General features: G+C 42.9%; 1 protein-coding gene across 1 annotated transcript in view; it reads right to left on the bottom strand.

The window, feature by feature from the left end:
- Window positions 1-417: 417 nt before the first annotated feature.
- The window catches only part of USP34 (ubiquitin specific peptidase 34), a 175820-nt gene continuing 161068 nt past the window's right edge, over window positions 418-15169 (bottom strand). Inside the window, 6 exon segments of the mRNA XM_004710200.3 lie at window positions 418-1675; window positions 3147-3306; window positions 4159-4302; window positions 4405-4545; window positions 7532-7611; window positions 14264-14387. Of these exon segments, the coding sequence (XP_004710257.1) occupies window positions 1071-1675; window positions 3147-3306; window positions 4159-4302; window positions 4405-4545; window positions 7532-7611; window positions 14264-14387 (1254 nt within the window). The 3' untranslated portion in view covers window positions 418-1070.

Below are 15169 nucleotides of genomic sequence, written 5' to 3'. Positions count from 1 at the left end.
TTTTAAATTACAGAATGAAACTCAGTCGACTGAAGTGGAATTAAAAATAAATGTTCAGATCTTTATTACAACTAGAACGTGACCTGGGTGAAAAGCAACAAGTGCCCTCCCTCCCACAACTGGTCCCCTTTGGAGATGGATGGAGTTTCTGATCGCAGTTGCTGGCAGCCTCCTGAGCTGTAGCTCTGCCCAGCCAGCTTTCTAGTCTCGGAGGTAAAAGGAGTGGGGTCTTGGGAGGAAGCACAGCGAGGGCGTGGTCTGAGCACTGTGCTTGCCCCTGCTGCATTTTAAGGTGGAAAGACCTGTGGAGACAGGTTACTCTGGACTGCCATGAACAGTGTTGTGGGGGGCGTGTATGCGCCCGCCCCGTGCTTGTGACTCTCTTCTGCAAAGACTGAAGCAACGTATGTCAACAAGTGAAAAGTCATCACAGTCAGTTTAATTAAGTGCACAGAGTAGCAATCAATCAATCAGTCATGTCAATAAAAATAAAACGATTATTTTTACATCAAGTGTGCTTTATTCCCTCCACAGGTATTCTGTTAAATAAAGCACCATTTATTATATACTGCCAGGCCACAGCCAGAGAGGATTCTGTACAGAATCAAATTTCTTGTGGTTGTTCCGTATACAAGTAAACTTAATTTTGATAATAAGAACCACAGCGATCAGAGGCAATCTGCCTCTATTATAAGGTACAAAACTGGCACAGAGGACACCATATTATACACAGTAAAAATGCTGTAAGTTTAAATTACATTGTACAGGGCCAGGGAACCCTGTTCCTCCCAGACAGCCAGGGGAAATGAAAGCCACTACAGTGAACTCGTAATTACGTCAAACATACCCATTATCTGATTGCCCTTTAGAGAGTGTACTGAAGACGCAAACTCTTTCATCTGGAGTTCTGCCTGACCAAGAATTAAGCCTATAAATCTATCTTGCCATTCAAGCAGAGAGCACTGGACAAACTGAAGCACAAAACAGAAATAAGCAAACTGATACAAACAGCATTGGGGGGGGGGGTGGGGAGGGGGCGGGGCTTAAAAGTAGACATGCTACATCTAATGTCAAGAAGCAGCTTGGTTTCCTTTGCCAGCTATCCTCGTGACCACGTGGATGGTGGATTCAATGGTCCTGCACAGGGTCTCTAAGATGTCATGCTGCTGCATTTGACTAAAGAGTCCTCTGGAATGGCCATAGCTGAGCGATAAAGCAGCCTCGGGGTCCTGGGAGGGCAAAGCCTGACCATCACAGCTTCTCAAGTCAGCCAAGTCAGACAGAACTGCCGAGATCGAAGTGGAAGGAAACTCGGATTCTTCCTCAGCTAGATGGGAATCCTTGGGACAGTGGAGGTCTTTAAATTCTTTACAATCTTCAAATCTACTGTTGGACTGTTCCTCCGAACGCTGCACCCTGGTATTTGACATGTCTTCTGAAAACGAAGAAGGGACCTCCATTCGGTATTCTTTGACAGAACTGTTCTCAGGGGAGGGCAGATCTTGCTCGGTCCCCGGGTCGATAATGGAGGAGTCTCTCGTCTCGTTGTCAGACGTGCTGGTCGGGGTCAGGACTTCCCTTGACTCCGCTTTCATGTCGCTCGCACAGCTGTCGGCAGTATGCTCCTCGTCGCTGCTCACACGCCGCCTTTTGACGGGTGTTGCCCCTTCGTCATCTGCAAACACAAACAAGCATGCTGAAACCCCGTCTCTGAAAGGGGTAGGATTAGATGCAGGCAGTGGTTGTGAGGCCCAGTTCCCCTGATAGCATTTATTCATTAGCACTTCTCCCAAGTCACACAATTCAGTAATTCAATCACACCAAGAAGAGTTGTACCACTGTCACGATATTCAATTCCAGAACTTTCTTCCTTGTATTCATTGTTATTCATGTAAATCATGGTTTTCTTAATTGTGGCAAAAATAACAAAACATTCTCCAATTCCACAACGTGTATATGCTGTGCAACCATTATTGATAGCCTTTCCAAATCATCCCACCATCACTGACATTGGTCCTAAGCAACAACTAACTCTCTCCCCTTCGCCCATGGTCATCACCAGTCCAATTTGGTTTCTTGGGTTTTTTTTAAGCCGTTTTCTCGATAAAGTACTCACATGTCATACACTTCCATGGTTAAATCGCTTTTTAAAAGACTTGTATATACATCATCACATTCAGCTCTATTGCTCCCTGCCCCTCCCACATCCCCTCCCCCTTTCCCAGCTGCCATCCCCGATAAACCTCTGCACCTGCGTCATTGCTTCACAAACCGGGAAACCCAACAAACAAAAAAGAAAATATAATTAGAAAGAAAAGACCACATCAATATTTAAAAGGCCAAGGGGGGAAATTTTTGTCATGGAACAATACTTGAGCCTACAATCAATTCATGTTGGGTCAAGAGAGAAGTCCACTCACCAAGTAACAAGTTTAAAATAACATTTGATAGATTGGTTTGAATCTCTTACCTGTGGCTAGAGGGGATCTGCCAGAGGCTTAATTTGACTAGACACTCTGTAGATGGGCTTTGGGGCTCTCACTGTCCTCCACAGCCATACAAACTGGGTGTTCACAAGCTTGGATACTTTTCCTTTTGTCGTTTTTTGGATCACGCAGGCTGGTGTGCTCCATCCATGTGGACTTAGTTGACTCCTCACTTAGATGGCTGCTTGTCTGACTGCAATCCCTTCAGACCCCAGACCTTTAGGACTCCAGACACTATCTGACTGATAGCCAGGTACCATCTATTTTCGTCATCCCACTTTGCTACAGCACCCTTATCTTCAGTGATCATTTCATAAAGGTGAGATATTAAGCAGGGCCATGCATGTTATTACAATGAATTGTTCTTGGATTGGAGCTAGAGTTAAGTGGGAGCCCAGAATCCATCTGCTTGTCCCTGGGTTATGGACAACTCGGGTTGACTTTGACAGGCCTATTACGACAAAAGCAACACCCCACAAAAGGCCAATAACAAAGAAAAGGCAGAAAACGAAAAAGAAAAACATTTCAATCATCCCTCTGCGGTTATGGCGATTGCACTGATAATTTTTCCCATGACAGAGCTGCACCTCGATTTAGGCAGCTCAACTGAGCACCCAGGTCCCATCCACCGTTAGTTATACTGTGCGGTCACAAGCTAACCTTTAGTTTTTCTCTCTTTGGCCTCTTGCTCTTGGAGTGAGTTTCTCTGCTGCAGGCAGGTCCTGCATTTGCTCAGCAGCTCTTGCAGAGTGGGAATCAAAGCTGGGTTTAATTGCTTGGGAGTGTGTACCGAAAGGAGCAGAGCAAGTGCCCGTAGGTCCTACAAAACCCAGAAGAAGAACATTTCAAATTCTAAAACCAACATTTTGACACAGTATTCACAGTGAATGCAGAGATTTACTATTTCAGGAATCCATCCTGGTTTCTCTGGCTTTTTTAGATGCATAATAAAACCAGAGAGCCAGTGTCAGTGTCCCCGCTGTACAGTGTATACATTATACTTCACTGATTTTAACCCATCACCACCACCACAAAATAAGACAGAAGATTCCAGTAATAATTTCTGATCATGGAAAACACCCCAAAACAACAAAGGAGGATTTCAAAAACAAACTTCACATGGCCGATGAGAAATCTGGCTTTTGCGTGGTGATGTCACTGAATGAGCTGGCTGTGGAGTCCTTTCTAGGTATGTCACTTCTTGGGAGGTGATGTGGCTGAGGGATACTCTTCAGCACGTTTCCACTGGGCCCCTTTATTCCACAGCCCAGACGTCAGTCAGTATAAGGAAACGGATTCTCTCCCTTAAATGCCTTTAGCATCAATACTAGTTCATCAACCTGACACCTCACTTATGAGCCACAGGCAGTAACAGAAACCACCCAAGCCATGTTTCAAAAAATCCAGGTGGAGAGAAAGTGAATCCTGTCAGTGGGTCCTATGCCCTCAGCATTCTGTGACATTTGCTCCGTCTGTCAAGGTAACACTGCTACTGTGCTTCCTACTCAGGACAACGCACAGCAAAACACATTACAACTTTGGTTAGCTTCTCATGTTTTTTTTTGGAGTTAATTTTTGTAGTTAAGATAGTGAAACCAGAAAAAGCTAAATACAGAGTTGATTTCAAGATAGGTTCAGAAGCATATAATTTTATGTCCTGGCACAATCTTACCCCATTTAAAGAAGCACTTGCTTTGGAAATTTCAACTCGGTTGGTGAAATCAGATTGTAGGTTCTGATACTGATTTATCAAGTTTGTAATAAGAGTATTGATCAAATTGGCACAGTTTGCTTCAGAAAACACTTGACCTTGGACCTGAAAAAGATTTAAAAAGGGAAAAATCTCCAAAAGACCAATAAAATGAGCACACCGTGCATAAACCCAAGGCGCCCACTACGCGTCCCCAGTGCTACCCACCTTCAGGAGGAAGTGGGTCATGAAGGTGTAGACGAGGTTGTTGTTGAGAAAAGCTCTCTCGTCCATCAGGATGCATTTAATGTATTCTGCCAACACTGGGTCTTCACACAGGAGCTTGATGCAGTTTTTTGACATGGCAGACTGAGCGGGGAGAAGAAGCACCCATGGTTGAGCACCGACAAGATGGCATACCTTCACCACTTTCCTTATGCCAGCCAATGTCATTCTTTTCAATCCTCCAAAAAGCCACCTTTACTTCAGTCCAGGCTCTTTGTTTCAATACATTTCAACCTTAATGTCCTCCCCCCAAATGAAAACCTTTAGACTACCTGGGTGGGTCTGAGAGGAAGAGACTTGTACAAAGTCAGAATGGCTAAAGTACACTTTCTTACACCGTGAGTTACATCAAGGCCAGGAGACAAGTAAGGGGCAACCAAATCATATGCAGGAAAACCACAGATGTAAGAATTAAAGTCCATTTTCTGAGACCGCTTACCTACAGTTATCATTAACAGACAGTAATAGGATAAACATCTTTTTCACTCAAAAATCTCACTGCCACCGAGTCAATGCTGACTCACGACAAACCTGCTGTGCGTTTCCGAGGCTGTCAATCTTTAAGGGAGTAGAAAGCCCAGTTTTTCTCCTGAGGACCGCTGGTGGTTTCACACTGGCCACCATGCAGACCGCAGCCCAATGCTGAACCACCACACCAGCTGGGCTCCGTATGAACAACGAGTAATTTGGTAAACACCTTGTTCACTCATATAGATAGCAAATGTTAAAAAGGAAATCTCTTCTCCTAATCTCATGCAAAGAGATAGGAGAGTCAGAATCAATTCAATGACAGTGAATGAGTTTGAGTATTCTACTAAAATTTGGTTTTCTTGGTTTCAAATGATCACGGCTCTTAACCACAAGAAGTCTTGTCTTCAATAATTCTACCTTACCTGTATCTGTGCTTTGATCCAGAGGATCATTTGTTTATATGGCAAACAAAACTGATTGTTAAAGAGAAGAACAATTATCAGATAATGTGTATATGCGTACGTGCTTTAGCCAAGTACGCAACAGTGCTGTGTAAACTGCTTCTGGGTCACTGCACACACTAGGAACCTGGCAGGAACCAGAACTAGCACCCAGGTCTTCCGATCCTCAGACTAGGAGAATCTGCCTGATGCTGCTCGGGCCTCAGCACCTGCCTGCCCCTTGTATATTGCACACACAGGCTGCTTCTGTAGGGGCTACAGGGGCTTTGAAAATATTCCCCCCAAACCTCATGACCATCGAGTCATGCTGACTCACAGCAACCTCCCTGCGAGTTTCTCAGGGAATGTTAACTGTTTCTGGAGCAGAACGCCCTGTGTCTCTGTCTCAAGGAACAGCTGGTGGCTCCCAGCTGCCGACTTGCGGAGCGCAGTCCAGTGTAGAGGGACCCTACACCACCAGCACTCCCTGTGGAGACCTCAGCAGGCTTTCTTTGGAAGAACATTTTTTTTGGAGGGGGCTGGGGCTGGGGGGCAGATCAGGAATCTTGTGAAAGTAAACAAAGGGCATAGTGGCATGCAGATGTGCATAGGGGGGAAAAATTCCCAGCAGCCCCTGGGTTACAAAGTCTGAGTGAATTTGTAGGGAAGTTGGCCAGGTGCCTAGCTGTACAAGCCTTGCCCATGATTTATAAAAGGTACACGTGCAGCAAGTGAGAACCATGGTGGTGGAAGCGTGTGCTGCCAATTGGGGGTGGTACAACTGTTTCAAAATGAGGGCAAATTTACACAACTTTAAAGGGCAAGTTCACACAGCAGGGAACATTCTGACTCCAATTTACTGAATACAATACTCAGCTCAATGGGCCAGCCAGTCATCTTCCGAATGCCTACTATATTAAGCTCTGTGGGCAAAATGTAAGCACCATAGTTGGGGACTTCAAAATGTTCACGGAAAAATTACGTTACAATTCCATTTTCCACGGACTTTGTGAGGCCACTTTGTATACTATTCCTTCAAAGACTATGATGATGAGGGAGTAATCTTTCTTCAGGGAAGAGATAACTGATATCAGTACCCGGGGGGAGGGGGTGGGGTGGGGGTGGAGGCTAACAACTGGGAGTCCCATACGACCCAGACTGCATGCACAGAACTACTGCCCCAAGGCTGCATCAGGTTCAAGTATTTCAACTGCTCTCCTGGGGAGGGGGGTCATGCTGGTGCCAGAGGCGACGTCAGGGCGGGCAGATGCAAACAGGCCGGGACGAGGCTCGAAAGACTGGAAGGGGTCCTGGAGATGCAGAGGGTAGGTGGTGGGCTGCTAACAGCAAAGTAGGCGGATGGACACCACCAGCCGCTCCTTGGAGGCAAGGGCAGGCTTTGGAAACCCCCCAGGGCAGTTCTCCTCTGTCCCTGGGGCTGCAGTCAGAATCAACTCGAAGGCAGTGAGTTTGGACGGATCTTAATGAGGGTGGAATCAGCCCTGGTTGTGCTGTGTGTTAGGCACTGGGCTCCTGGGGGCGCTCTGGCATGGCTCGGGAAGGAGAGGGAGAGCCTTTTTGCTGCATTCTCAGGCGGGATGAAGACTTCAGGAGTAAGCCCGCTCCTCTCTACCCGGGGCCCTCTCCCTCCAGGATCTACACACACTGGGGTTGCTCTCAGATGCATATGAGGAAGGGGTAGACAGTCTTGTCTACCAGACTGCTCTCAGTTCAGAAAACAAATGTGTCCGACTCCGAGGTAACATATAATAAGCAAGCACTCAGAGCGAGACCTTTGCGATGGCTTCTGCTAGAGCTCTTGGGGTGTGGCAGGGGCAGAGCGAGCAAAAGGCTGTGGAGTAAGGAAGAGCACCCATGCGCTCGTCCCAAATGGCGAGGGTGGGCCTATAAAGGAGCCATTCAGTTACAAGCAACGTTTTTGGCATATCCTGCTACCAACTTGCTAAAGCAAAACATTCCAAGAAAACCTAGATGCCCGCTGCTTAATACCTAATATTTCCAGGAATTACATTTTACCAAGAATCTAAAACTTTCCCAATCTCCAGTCAGTTTACTTTCCAGCCCACGGTTCCTACAATTATTGGCCACTTGCTCAGATGATGAGAATGACTATATCATCTAAAACTAATTTTCTTTACCTGAGTCTGGCATAGCTCAGTCCAAAGTTTGGGGAACAGTGCAAGATGAAGTGGCAAACCTTCATAGGCAACTAGGACACCTAATATTTGAAAATAAATCAGAATAGGTTATAATGATAAATTGTAATATTGTAGTATTCAACTCTGCAGGTACAACATAGCTATTTCTAACACTGCATTTTCTACATAAAGGGGAAAAATCCATTGAAGTATTTTAACCAGTGATTTGGAATACAGTCTCGATCAAATTGATTTATATCCCATACCTCATTCCCAGAAGTACCTGAGGCAACTTAAACCAATTCTGGTTTTGAGCATTAGAATTTTATCTGGGGCCATTTAATAAAAGTTATTAGAAGTGGCTCTAAACCTTCCTTGGCTTAAGGTACCACTCTGTAATGTTAGGTCATTTTTATGGACCATCTTGACTACAGTGGGCAGGGAAGGCAGGGCCAAAAAGAAGATGTGGAGAATTAGAAAATGTATCATTCCTCCCCCTCCACCTGAATTCTCCAAAGACAGGGAGAATTATCTTTGTAGTAGATATAAAGCAGTATAGTGCGCTGAGTCCAGCAGCTTCTAGAAACTTCTGAGTGAACCACACTTCCGGGATCTATGCCAGAGTCTTATTTGGAACCTGTCCTCTTCATGACTATTCCAGATGTCAACTATGTGTCCAAGAGATCTGTTCCCCTGCCCTCCTGTCTTCTGAAACACAGATGTTATAATGCCACAGTCCTAAATAAAATTTCCATGACAACCCTCATACCCCACAAAGCACTGTAGAGATAGTACTGATAGAGATAATAAAGTCTTCCTCCAGTTAAGAAAAATGAAAAGGAGCTGGCATGTGTTTTCTCGAGAAGGTTAAACAATAACTATTTTAGGCTTTGCAGCGTCTGATCTCCGGTATCCTCAGCTCTGCCATGGCAGTGTGTCGGCAAGTAGACAATCCATGGGCGTGGCTGTTAAAAAGCTTTTAGCAATAAACAATGAAATGTGAATATCATATACATTTTAAGTGTCACCCCCCAAAATCATTCTACTTTAGTTTTTTTTGAACCATTTACAAATGTAGAAAACTATTCTTAGCTTGCCAGTCAAGAAAACCACAATAAAAACAAAACAGCTAGAACTTGGCCACTCCCTGGGTTAGACCAAGGATGCCTAAAATCTTTTTGAAGGCAAACTTGTTTAGTTTCAAGATCAGTGCCATGGTAATGACCCAAGGAAACTCTATCATCTCTCTCATTCTACCCTAACCTGGTTGGAGCTGAAGCTATCTACCCAACATAAGTCATCAACAATAAACACACACAAAGACATATCGCCCAAACCACTGGCTCCACAGAACAGAGTCCCTGTGCTCCCTCTCCTTGGCTCACATTCAAAGCCAGAGCGACGGCCGCTGGAAAACCATGGTTCAGAGGTCAAATTTTGCCTATTGCCTGCCTGTTTTTGTATGACTCTGCGAACTAAGAACAGCATCTACATTTTTGAAGAGTTATAAAAACAAAGAATAGGCAACAGGGACCATATGTGGTTTGCAATGCCTAAAATACTTACCACCTGGTCCTCAGCAGAGTCAGCTAACCCTGAACTAGAGGATGTCTGCTGAACTACTTCATGAGAAAACAGACTCTATAAGTTCTCCTGGCTATTATTCTCCACCTCCCCAAAAGTAAACAGTCCTTATTCCTACTTTCTACAGCTTCTGAAAAAGCTAGCAGAAAGAACAAGGAGGCCTTTCACGATCAAAGATCACATCCCACTGACATTCTGGCACAAACATCTCTATTTTATAAGGGAAGAGGGCAATTGACATCGGTTAGCATATGCTAAGTAGCTTTTCTATTACCCTTGGGGGCGGGTATCCTTTTTATCCTTTATTACATGAGAAAGAGCACGGGATCTGTTCGAGAGATCACAAAACAAGTGAGCCAGCAGAGACGCTAAAGCCCACTGTCTTTCCAGGATCAGTTCTCTATACCCATCACCGCACTATTATTCACTTAATACTTTTCTTTAAATTCACCTGAGAGGTTAATAATACATTACACATGTCTTAGGAAATACAAGCCCTAGTAAACTGTATGATTTGATATGCCATTTATACATTTTCATAAGATAGTAAGATACATACAAACCCTTTTCCCTGGATCGTTTTGTGCACACACTCTGGTGAGCACTGTGTCACCAAGGTGAGCTAAGGACCCCTTCTCCCTCTCAGTGTCATTTACTTGCTCGCAGAGCCACCAGTTCCTTTGAAAGACCATCTCTCTGCAGCGTCAGGGTTCCAATTTCTCCTGTAGCATCTTCACCATGCATTAGGATCAGGAGGCCCATGACTCACTCCCAGTTAAGAGGCCAGCCTCCGCCTAGCTATTCACAGCCCCCTCTGCAGCGCGCCCCCTGATTTCCTGGGGCATCTCCTCAGGTATATAGCAGGTGACCCCCATCTCTTGGGGCACATCACTAAGTGCACTGCATAGTGAGATGCCATTGCAGTTCTCAGGCACAGTCTACGTCTTGCTTCAATGAGCAAACAAGCAGGTGGTGACAGCGGCTTCTGCTCCACGTCTCTTTCTTCATCCCGACTTGAGGCAAGCAACCTCAACAAGACCACCACCTGCCTCGCCTCCCACAAGGAAGAACTTATGAAAGCAATAAAAGAAACTCCCACACAGATCCTTTCCTCCTTAGTAACACTTCGCATTGGAAGTTGTTGGGAGTGTTTAACAAAAAAAAATCCCATCAACACTACTTTTGATGGTAAAGTGGATATTTAAGACTGTGCTGTAAAAAAAAAAAAAAAAAAAAAAAAGACTGTGCTGTAGTCCAGAACTGCTAAAATGCCACACTGCATATATATTTCACTAGTAATGATTTCTCCTCTGAATTCCATCATGAGACTAGTTCTATCACATGCAAACATCTAGGAAGAATGGTAGCTTCAGTCACTTGATGGAGGTTCATGATGAATGCATAGTCAATACATATTAGCCTAGTGATAGCACACACTAGTCTTCCACTTCCCCCCATTCTAATTTATACCCAGTAAGCAACCTACTATTGATTTCCTGGCTACCTGTGAAAGTTACTGAAAACAAACAAAATCCGTTAGTCCCACCATGGGCTTCTCAGATCCCTCTGACAATTCTTCCCCTTTTAAAATGAATAAACTGGTCACCAGTCTTGGAATGATAAAATACAGCTCTAAATACCACGTAAACACCAGGTACTGTGGACTGGATTCTGACTCCTGGGAACCTATGTGGGTCAGAGTAGAACTGTGCTCCACAGTGTTTTCAATGGCTGCATTTTGGGAATTACCGAATTCTTCCTGGCTTTTCTTCCTGGAAGCAAACCTTTCGGTCTGCAGCTGAGCTTGTTAACTGTACTGCTCAGGGAGCTGCTGGGCGCTGCTGTGTTCACCGCAGGAAGTCCCAAGGGAACAGAGTCAGTGTGGGACGCCCTCATGCCACGGAAAGAAGAGGTGTGGACCAGCTGGGCTTTAAATCAATTTATCGCTACTTAGTTTTACTGATGACCATAAAGTTTAATTCTAAAGATTTTGAAGATTCTGTATTTTTTAGGTCTATCATGTTACTGGCAAAAAAACCCCCAAACATTCCTTTTACTTTCATCTATTAAAGCATGAAGAAAACTTTCAAAAACAATGTTAATAAAGGTGACAATGAGATTGTTTTGTAACTGAACAGTAACAATGATTAAGTCTAGGATGTTTTATTTAATGTTACTCTGGAGGATCTTATTGTTAATTTTGCATGTGAACTAAGGTATCTAAAAGAAAAAACAGGTTAATTATAGATTACAATACCAGTTTTCTCTTACTTAACAAAAACCCGCCCCCCCAACACCAATTAAAAAAGCACTGCATGATCATTACAAATAATTTAACCTCTAGATATATAAGGGAGCTTCAATAGTTGATGGAAAAATTCCATTATCTTTTCAACTTAATTTTTCCATGAACTTTTTGAAGCCCCTCACATTAGTCCTGAATAAAGGGCCACCCTTAATTTCACCAGTATAGTTAGAATATAGTCCTTGGATTTTTTCCTTCATTGCGTGTACGTACACAGAGAGCAGTTATTCTAAGAATGGGTGATACTCTGCAATGTCCAATTTCCTTTCTCCCGTCATCTGAGGCCAATTCCTATCTTATGTCCTCTATGACGTAGATGAATTGCAGTGCACGTGACAAGCTTCACTTGGACACTTGGCTTGTTCCTTGCCCTTCTCCTTTATAATTCAAGTGAAAACAGACACTATGGATGCTGTTGAAGACTTGTACAAGTAGAGTAGAATGGATTGAACATCAAATTGCTCCTTTAAAATGCATTCTGACTAGGAGTCCAATTTAAGTTCTCTCCTAACCTTCACCTGTCTCAAGCTCTCTGTGAGGCTGTGCTTCTTCTCATGTGGTCTCCAGGTACTGATTTCTCTGTTGTGTTAAGTGCCCTGTTCAAGTTCTTTGCTTATCATCTCACTTAATCAAAAAATCTCTTTGTATGTTGGCAATGCTAGCCATTCTTTCTTTAAAGCAGCGTTTCTCAACTTTTGGGTCCTGACCCCTTTGGGTGTGTGTGTGTGTGTGTCAAACAACCCTTTCACAGGGGTCGCCTGATTCCTAGCAGTAGCAAAATGACAGTGATGAAGGAGCAAAGAAAATGATTTTATGGTTGGGGGTGAGTGGGGGTGTCACCATAACATGAACTGTATTAAAGGTTACGGCATTAGGAAGGTTGAGAACCACTGGTCTAAGGAGTGAAGTACTAAACTGGCTTTGTCCCTTCAGTACCATCTATTTCCTACTCACCTGATATGTCACGATCAAACCCTCTGTATGTTACACTTGTTTCTGGGCTGTTTTCCCACTACATATTCGGTACATGGTTTAAAACACTATCACTACAGCTTACTTTTGTAAGGGAAAAAATACAAGTACAGTACTTCAAAAATCAGCATAGTTGTCCTTATTCCTTTCAGAATTTTTTTTGGTGGCTAAATCTAATATTATCTAGAAAGACACTGTGGTTTTCAAACACAGTTATTTTAACTGTCAGTCATGCACCTTTGTTCATCTTCTCTGCTTTCTCCAATCCCACCAGATCCATCCTTTGTTTATACCTGCACATCTACTGTCCCTGTAATTGTTACATAACGCCCCCTTCATTCCTTAACAAGTCTTAAAATCTGCTTGACTAACCATAGAAAAGTTGCCACAGAGACTTCTGCAAACTTAGAAATGAACTGCAACCTAACAAATCTCAAGGCAATCCCACCCACAGTAACGGTCAGTATGATTTCTGGCTCTTAGACCATGCAAGCTCAAGGTTTCAAATGAGCAGGGATATAACCAATCTAAACCTGCCCTTCTCTCTCCCTTTGGGCAAGTAAATGATAAAAATTAAAGCCTTTTATCAGCTCCCACTAAGGTCCTGCATATAACTTCTGTTTTCTCAGCTTCATAATTGGCATCTCTCTAGAGCAGCGGTTCTCAACCTTCCTAATGCCGTGACCCTCTCATACAGTCCCTCACGTTGTGGTGACCACCCCCCAACCATAAAATTATTTTCGTTACTACTTCATAACTGTAATTTTGCTGTTAAGAATCAGGCAACTGCTGTGAAAGGGTCATTTGACACTCAAAGCGGTCACGACCCACAGGTTGAGAACCAGTGCCCTAGAGCCATTTCAGCCAGAATGAGTTAACTTCAAACTGGGACACAACCTCATTGATAGAAGGCATAACAGTAACATTGTTTTTGTTCTTTGTCAAACTTTACATCAAGATGATGTCCAGTTTTCTTCCTGTTAATTTGTGAAGCTTTTAGTTTAACACCTCAAGCTATAATTGTTAATGAAGTGACCACCAGCCACATCTTGCTATTGCTTGGATAAATGAAGTCATTTTCCCTACCCAGAATGCCATCAAATCCTCTTTCATAGGACGAGAGGGAGGGACTGTGATTGGGAAAGATAGGCTCTCTGTACTGAAGGTCAAGGGAACACATGTCTGGGAGCTCTCTGGCAGAGGGCTGTCTTGCAAAGGTTCAAATAGCTGGAAAGAAGTCGCAGAAAGGAGCAGGTTCTCTTAACAGCTCTCGGCACTTCCTTGGACAGACAGTGTTGAGGTTCTCTTCCTTCTCCAGAATTCGCACATGATTTTGTTTTCTATTTCTCACATCTTCCCTTTACATTTCCCTCCTCCTCCTCCTCACTAACTCCTCTGCTGAAAGACTTACCTCCTAGTTACTCAGATATGCACCTCTGTCTCACCCTGGCAAGTCCACTCAGCTTGCTTTGCCAGCTCCAAAGCACAGCTGGCACTATAGCTTTTCCCCTCACCCTCGAGGCCAGGGCCGCAGAGGGGGCATCTCTGAGGCTGCCTCCCTAAGCAGAGCAGTTCAGTTTTAAGGGGGAAAATTTTTGTTTTATTTATTTCTTTTGAAATTTTGTTGGGCAGATGGTGGAGGACTTGGGCTTCTATGTGAAGTGCATCAGCCCTTTATAGGCCAGCTGAAACTCTGGGCAGAACTAGTCAATGGAAACCAGTAAGTTGGTGTTTTCTTAAAAATATTCCCAAGAATGAAAATATCTGTAAGCATTCACTTTTAAAAAGAAGGGAGAAAAGTCTCATTTTGAGAGAATGGCTAGGGGCTTAAAATAGTTCCGTGGAATTTACTGCTCATCTTTTATACTTACTCAGCTTAACTAATGTTTCAGTAAATTTTTCACAGTTGATTGCAACTCGGCATAATAGATGGATGAATTGATGATAAGAAAAGAAGTAGTCTAGCAGCATACGATCATAAACGTCATCTTTGCCCTGAAGGTTAAAGATGATAAAATGGTTGCACTTAAATTGTATAATAAATTAAAGAGCATAGTTGTGCAAATGTCATAAGTTTAACTAAAAAGTTGATTAAATATTTAAATTCTATAAGAATCTAGTTTTTAATTCTAAATTTCTAGTAATATTGTAAGATCTTAAATGTCACAAGTTTATTTTCAGTGTGCCAAGTGCTACCAATTAAAATTACCCATTATTTCTATATACTTCAATAAAGCAAAATTACTGTAGGATTTTAAAATGTGAAACTTCTACTCTAAAGACATGAGAGTGAATTAAATTTGATTTTTAAAACAAACTGCAATTATTTTTGTAACGGCTACTACAGTTAATTATTTATAATATTTTTATCTTCAGATAATTTCTCAAAATCCTTAAGATCTAAAGATGGTGGGCAAGGAAGCACGTGAATCAGGTGTGGGTAAAGAGATCAAAGGGTCTACTAAAAAAAGGTTGACACTAACAAATTATTAACTAGCCTGTGTCAATGCACCTTCTCTTGAAATAATTTAGAATGATAATTTTTAGAATAAGCATTAGTGGACACACCAAATTAATGATGACAATAAATCTATCAATCAGTGACATTAGCTTTAGGTCTAAGAAATATAATTTAAAGGCAGTGAAACAGATAATTGATTATATGGCCAAATTAAAACAATAATATACCTAACTTGATTTCCCAGGTTTAGATATAGGATCCAGTTATCATTTAGCCTATTAAATATTAAGGCTTTCTACTAGTGAATTTTTTTCAG

The sequence above is a fragment of the Echinops telfairi genome, unplaced genomic scaffold (assembly GCF_000313985.2).
Source record: "Echinops telfairi isolate 266 unplaced genomic scaffold, ASM31398v2 ScPeMD7_2573;HRSCAF=3158, whole genome shotgun sequence".
Classification (NCBI taxonomy): Eukaryota; Metazoa; Chordata; class Mammalia; order Afrosoricida; family Tenrecidae; genus Echinops; species Echinops telfairi.
This window is presented reverse-complemented; position numbering and strand designations above follow the sequence as displayed.